The sequence below is a fragment of the Bidens hawaiensis genome, unplaced genomic scaffold (assembly GCF_021521415.1).
Source record: "Bidens hawaiensis isolate Kalapana, Puna unplaced genomic scaffold, B.hawaiensis_p1.1 tig00012287_1, whole genome shotgun sequence".
Lineage (NCBI taxonomy): Eukaryota > Viridiplantae > Streptophyta > Magnoliopsida > Asterales > Asteraceae > Bidens > Bidens hawaiensis.
The window spans coordinates 222,173-229,289 of record NW_027492001.1 but is presented as its reverse complement, the minus strand read 5'-3'; the positions used below and the strand labels follow the sequence as shown (position 1 = coordinate 229,289).

General features: G+C 32.4%; 1 protein-coding gene across 1 annotated transcript; it reads left to right on the top strand.

Annotated features, from left to right (window-relative positions):
* Nucleotides 1–3,510: 3,510 nt before the first annotated feature.
* On the top strand, nucleotides 3,511–6,929 carry LOC143540649 (protein JINGUBANG-like). The gene is made up of 3 exons (XM_077033649.1): nucleotides 3,511–3,949; nucleotides 5,015–5,355; nucleotides 6,348–6,929. The coding sequence occupies exons 1-3, from the start codon at nucleotides 3,539–3,541 to the stop codon at nucleotides 6,859–6,861; spliced, it is 1,266 nt and encodes a 421-aa protein (XP_076889764.1). The 5' UTR covers nucleotides 3,511–3,538; the 3' UTR covers nucleotides 6,862–6,929.
* Nucleotides 6,930–7,117: the final 188 nt, after the last annotated feature.

Sequence of the window (7,117 nt, the reverse complement as noted above, 5' to 3'; positions counted from 1 at the left end):
TCTTTTAAAAACTACATTAGCTGATCTTGGAGTCATAACATTACTATGCATGACCCGCTGAACACGGGTAAGTAACTCCACAGCTTCAGGCGGGAGGAAACCAAAAGTGTCAAAAGCAAAAGGAATAAATACATGTTGGTTGTCAAGACACGCCTTCTCATGTTTTGCCACCTTGCCTGAAGCAGCTTTTAATACGACTTGACCGACTGCGAAACCACTACTCCCAAAGTCCACCAAAAGGGAAACCCAAGTCAAATCCACACACACGTGTTTTCCTCCTATCCATCCAAACACCAAAATGTCAACCGGTCGAAGAGATGATCTTCCCTCCGACGACGGGTCACACACCGTATATGAACTATTATCTACCAGTGTATCGGAGTTTAGATTGAAATTAGTCGGGCCATGTATATTGAAAAAATGATTAGTTTATTTTGTTTAGTAAGTTTTTTTTTTCTTTTTAAAAGAACATGACATGATTAGATCACATACATTTGGTAATTTAGCGACAAATCAATACCTTGCCTAATTCACACTAAGGCATACGTTAATATTATAAGGAAGCTTCTATTTAGTTAGATCTCATATTGATTTATTAATTAGGAGACCATGTGATGTGTTTTGTTATGATTGATTATTAAATCGCTCATAAAGTGTGCACAATCCAATTGTGTTAATATAATCACAAATTTTAATATAATATGTTGTGAAACAAAGATTTGTCATAGAAAGTTGAAATTAACTTACCAAGTCACAATTTTGGGAAAATACAAAGAAATTAAACACCAACTTTTAATAATAAAATTATGTATTAAAAAAAATTACCTTTTAGTGGATGTTGATTTAACATAAACTAGCATTAACCTTTGAAGCAATCACAAACTCTGGCCTAGTGGCTTGATATATCAAATTTGTTTTTCTAATACCTCAACTTATGAATTTCATGATTTTCATTTTCTATCTTTTTATTTCACAAATATTTTAACTACAATACCAAGAATCTAATGATGATTAAGAAGGGTTAATTTCAACAATATATAATTATTGATTTTTAACTTTAGAATTTGAAGTGTAAATGATATTCAATAGTAGCTAAGATGGTAATTTGTCAATTTTTAAATAACCGACATGAAATCTTATCATTATTTAACCTGTTATAAACCAACAAAACATAAATGATCAAAGTTTGAAATAAAACCTTAACATGTTAACTGGCATATGATAGTGTAGATAAATGAACAAGATAGTCAAATATGAAGACTTTTCAAACCCTTAATTATTAAACGATTAGGTTAAGTAATTTTCAAGAATTCAAAAATCAAAAGGGAAAATATAAAGGCTTGGCCCCATATAATTTTAATTTAAAATAAAGAAATAAAAAAAAAACATTTGATGGTGATAACAATTTATCTAAAATTATATTAATTATCACTATTAAATTATTAAATTGTAATATAGACATAAATAGAATTAGCATCATAAATTTTCACACTTCTAGTTCTTTCAAGTTGATTCTCATACAATCTAAAAGAGTTTTGGTAAAAGATGGTTAAAAGGTAATGTTAATGATGATATATTAAACTAATAATGTAATTAGATGTTAGGTTAGAACTCCTAATTAAATTGGCACGTCAACATTAATGTAATAATCAAGTCTCCTGTTTATATTAATTTTCTATTAGTTTTAATTTGACATGTCAGAATGCTATTGAGGCCGACAAGAAAATCACAAGCAATTTATTTTATCACATCAAGAGTAAAATATACTGCGAATATGATTCTATAAAGTTATAATATTATTGTACCGATATCGTATCATACCAAACTTCAGCAAAGCATTATGTAGACGTACACATTGACGTTAATAGGAAAGAGCCCCTTTGGGCATTACTATGTTAGCCGTCGCAAGGGTGTAAGGCTATAATTTTTTACAACCAATAGATGTTTCATTTAAAAAATTATTAAATAATAATTATGTTTTTAGTTAAACTTTTTACTTGTTATTAATGAGAGAAAAAAAGTAGTGAAAGCATTATGTGACAGTGAGATGTTTTCATTTTTTTTTGTTTAAACCACTATACCTAGTGTTATGAAAGGTGGTATGATTATTTAAATAATAATTAATAATTAATTTGTTAAATCTAACGATCTAAGAATAAAAAAAACTATTACATGTATCAAAAAGTAAGGAACTATTGACATGATCTCTTTTATAAAAATGAAATTCACAATACATGACAAAATTTTATTCCATTCATTTCAAAAGCCTACTTTATGTAACTTAGCTATAAATAAATAGATAAATAAATAATAGTAAATCATTTATGGTGGCAGCCGACGGTATGGTTTCTCAGATGAACGCTTAAGAAAACGTGGACTCGGTTAAGACAACATGGTCTGGTCAAAGTGTGGCAACGAGGCTCTCCAATTTAAAGAGTGTGGTGGCTTAAACACAAAAATAAAATACGTCGTTCTAATAAATAAATAAATGGGAAATATAGGTTTGTTTAAACCGGTAAACCAGTTCCAGAACTGCCCCAATACCAAACCGAAACCAGTTTCCAGCTCTATTCAGACCAACAGTTCGTATGCAGTTCGCACTTCAGTGACTCAAACTATAGCTCAAGACCCAACTTGACTTGGATAAACCAATTTCCCCCCAACCCGGTTTATAACCTAGACTTAAACGAATTGATATATAGCTTTTAACATTTATTCTTCTAAATCGGTTTATAACCCAGACTTGTTTTAACCCATTGTTGATAAACCGGTTCAATTTATAACCCCGAACTAGTTTGGACTAGGGATGAGCTCAGGATGGTAGATCCCGAAAATTTGAAATATTTGATACCGGTACTGGTATTTCATGCAAAATTCAGGAAATACCGTACCGTACCGATACCAAAAACTCAAAACTTAATACCGATAGTATCAAATCAATGCGATATTTAATATCGACACCAATCAATATCAGTACCAAAAACAACTCAAACCAGAAACTATCAACTATTTAGAGCATTCTCATCCCATCCCTTGTCTCCAAACAAAAAATTACACTAAAACTCACTTTATTTTTTCTCTTAATTTCAATTAAATAATACTTTTTACATCTTTTATCATTACCTTTTCTTTTTTTTCACTCACAACCACTTTTAAAATATATTAAAAGATTATAAGGGATGAACATTAACTTTATAAATATACAGAAAAATTACTACTTTTTCTAAAATATAAAAACATTTCACTTACAACACCTTGAATCACTCTCTAGATCTCACATGATATAAAGGGTTAGATGAGAATCCTCTTTATCGAATTATACTTCATTCCAAGAACACCACAAAATATTTTTCCAATAGTACATGGGACCCACATGGGACCCACCAACCCATTTCCACTAACACACGCCTCCCAATGCTAACATACGCCATCACCCAACCCTTATATTTCCACACTCCCATCACCTTCACATTCCTTCACTCCCACAACTTTCCAAACCACCGTTGACTTCCGGTCACCGGAATATTCCCCTCCGGTCATGGGCTTATTCCCTTCATGCCCATGCCCATGCACATGCACATTGTTTCCAAATCCAAACCAAGATTCCAAACAAGAATCTTTGTCGGAATATTCCCATTTAATAAACAACTCATCCGACACAAAATCTATATCTTCACAACCGAGTTTACCCTCCGTTAAATCTTTAACGTCACATTCACAACCGCCGTTAACCACCGTTAACCACCATTACATCACCACCTTTAAAGCACATACTTCGCCTATATACTCGTTATCACTCACCGGAAACCACCTCATATCCGCATCATCTGATGGCCACGTCCGCATGTGGCCACGTCAGCCGGTGAATGCATCGTCACAATCCGTAACGACTCCGCCTGTTGCCTCGGTTGGAACCGCGGTTAAATCCATGGTGGTTCAAGGTGACAAGGTGTGTTAATTTTTATCTAAATAATAAATAATGATCGTAATGAGTTAATGGGTTGCAATCAAAGTGTGTGAAATGTCGATATTTTGAAAACTGTTTAGTTTCGGGTTTTTTTTATTTGTTTGGTTTTGATATTTGAGGTTGAAAATTTGGTTCGAAAATTTTTTTTGGCTAAAACTAATGAATTTGAGCATCAATGTTTTTGTTAGTTAATAATTTCAATTGATTATTACATATTTTAGCTAAAAAATTTGAGCATCAATGGTTCGGTTTTGGGCCTGAACCAAAATGTTTTTGAAAACTGGTCGGCCTTTTTTTTTTTTTAAGGTTTTGGTTTGCTTTTTTTTTTTTTTTTTTTTTGTGTCAGTCGTAAAAAAGTATGATTTTGTTAGTTAATAATTGATTGATTATTACATATTTTAGCTAAAAAAAATTTGAGCATCAATGGTTCGGTTTTGGACTAACACTTAAACAAAAACCAAAATGTCGGCTTTTGAGTTTTTAAAAACTGTTTGGTTTCAATTTTTTGTTTGATTTTGGTTCGCTCTAGGTTTTTTCTGTTTTGCCATTTGAGCATGAAAATGGGTCGAAAAAAATGGCTAAAGGTAATTGCTTTGAGCATCAATGTTTTTGTTAGTTAATAATTGATTGATTATTACACATTTTAGCTAAACGTTTGGGTTAAACTATATATTAAACTATTATATTTACTTAAAATTAATAATTATAATAATAATGATAATAAATCTGTAGGTTCAGTTTTTCTAGTTTTAGTTAAACTCAAAACCGAAAGTTCATTTTATGGAAACGTAAAACCAAAACGTCGGGTTTTTTTTTTTTCTCATTTCGGTCATTTTGGATTGGTGTCTCTTTTTGGATCGATAATTTCGGATTATTATTGCCATTAGTTGTAACAAGTATGGTTACTCGTATATACAATGATTAAGGCTATGTTATGAGAGATTATTACAATAGAGTTTTGAGCTGGTTTCTTGCTTATAATAACACGATACTTCATTCTAAGTTACGTGTTTATTTGTGTTTTTGAATATCAATTCGTTCTTGTAGTTGTTCACCGGCCACCAAGATCATAAAATCCGCGTGTGGAGATACAACGAGAAACATAACACAATCAAGGTTATAGCGGTTTTACCAACGCTTAATGATCGTCTTATGAAGCTTGTGTTCACAAAAAACTACGTTAAAATACGGCGCCATAGGAGGTGCACATGGGTGCACCACGTGGACGCCGTTTCTGCCTTGGCGTTGTCGAAAGACGGGGAGTTGGTTTACTCGGGTTCGTGGGACCGGACGTTTAAGGTGTGGCGGACGTCCGATTTTAAGTGTTTGGAGTCCTTTTGGAATGCACATGATGATGCTATTAACGCTCTTGTTGTGTCACATGATTGGTATGTTGAGATTATAAGATTTTAGTAAATGATACATAGTGAAGTTATTTAACCATTTTTTTTAAAGAAGTGGACATGTGTTATTAACATAATTAAATGATACGTAGTAATTACATCGTTTACTACATCGAAACAGAAGGTAAAATGGACAAATGTTATCAACTTAATTAAATGAAACGTAGTAATTGCATCAAAACAAAAGACAAGCTGGCAGCAAGCTGCGCTGCTATCATTTTTGAATTGCAAAACTCAATCTTTTAAAACCTACATTAGCTGATCTTGTTTAATCATTTAAACAAGAGATTTAGCTAGGGATGAGATCGGTCGGTATCGGTACCAATAATCGCAAATTTTTGTGTCGGTACCGGTTCGGTATCGGTATTTCATGCAAAAATAGGGAAATACTGATACCAATCGATACCGGTACTAAATCTGCTCATCCATAGATTTAGCTACAACAAAACCATTAATAGTCGCACTTCTCTTATGATTTATGTTTTAGTAAGTTTTTTAGAAAGTTGCACCCCGTTGCGACTTTAATGTGGAGCGCCTCCTTGTGACTTGCCTATTTCTATGGGTGTGTAAAAAAATCGAATTTGAATTATCTGAAATTCTAATATCCAAAATATTTTTTTAAAGTTAGATATTTCAGATAATTTTCGAATAATTTCCAGAAGATTTTTGGATATTTTGACTCATATAATTTCATGATATTTTGGATATATTTAATATATTTCAGATAATTTTCAGATATCTGAAATATGTTTTTTTACAACTTTTTTTAAAACCTTCTAAATGATAAATATTATTGTTTTCAAATTTCGGATTTATGTTTAAGTTTGATGTCATATTTTTTTGAGTTCGCTATCTTTGGTAGCGAACTAAAATAGTTTAAAAATATACTACATATATAAACGTTTATAATTTTTGTTATAGCACCTAAAATATAAAAAAAGTGACACAAAACAAATGTGTATCTCAATTTGTTGTAGTGTTTACACCGGCTCTGCGGACCGGAAAATCAAAGTGTGGAGGAAAGACGGCGGAGAGAAAAAACACAAGCTGGTGGACACATTGGAAAAACACAAATCCGCGGTGAATGCATTGGCTATAAGCACAGATGGGTCGGTTTTATACTCGGGTGCTTGTGATCGGTCGATAATCGTATGGGAAAAAGATGGCAGTGGTGGCAGTGATGGGCGGCACATGGTGGTGGCTGGTGCACTTAGGGGGCACACTAAGGCCATTTTGTGTCTTGTGGTGGTGGATGATTTTGTGCTTAGTGGGTCAGCAGATAAAACAATTAGAGTATGGAGGAGGAGTATTGATGGAAAAAAATATTGGTGTTTGAGTGTGTTGGAAGGGCATAAAGGTCCAATAAAATGTTTGGCTGCTGCAGTGGAGAGTTGTACATCTGGTAGTGGTGGTGGTACATCTTATCTAGTTTATGGTGGGGGTTTGGATTGTGAGATAAAGATGTGGAAATTATGGGTACCATTTCTTTAGATTTTATTACTTTTTTTTATAATAATTTGTGTGATTATTATATGTTTTGAGGATTTAATTTGTAGATAGGAGAGTGATGGTTTTTTTTTTTCCATTTTATGCAAAAGGTTTGATGATTAACATATAGGAAATAGGATATCAAGGTTTACCTTAAAGTTATGATTGAAAGGCATAATAATATTTTAGTTGATTAATATACATGCTGATATTTTGGAAAATAGCATGTCAATGTTTGCATAGCTTAAACATTAAACAA

Excerpts from the sequence above, each read along its gene's own strand:
- LOC143540649 (XM_077033649.1), top strand. The coding sequence starts at position 3,539 with ATGGGCTTATTCCCTTCATGCCCATGCCCATGCACATGCACATTGTTT. Across the intron at positions 3,950-5,014 it reads TGGTGGTTCAAGGTGACAAG|TTGTTCACCGGCCACCAAGA; the intron begins GTGTGTTAATTT and ends TCGTTCTTGTAG. Across the intron at positions 5,356-6,347 it reads CTTGTTGTGTCACATGATTG|TGTTTACACCGGCTCTGCGG; the intron begins GTATGTTGAGAT and ends AATTTGTTGTAG.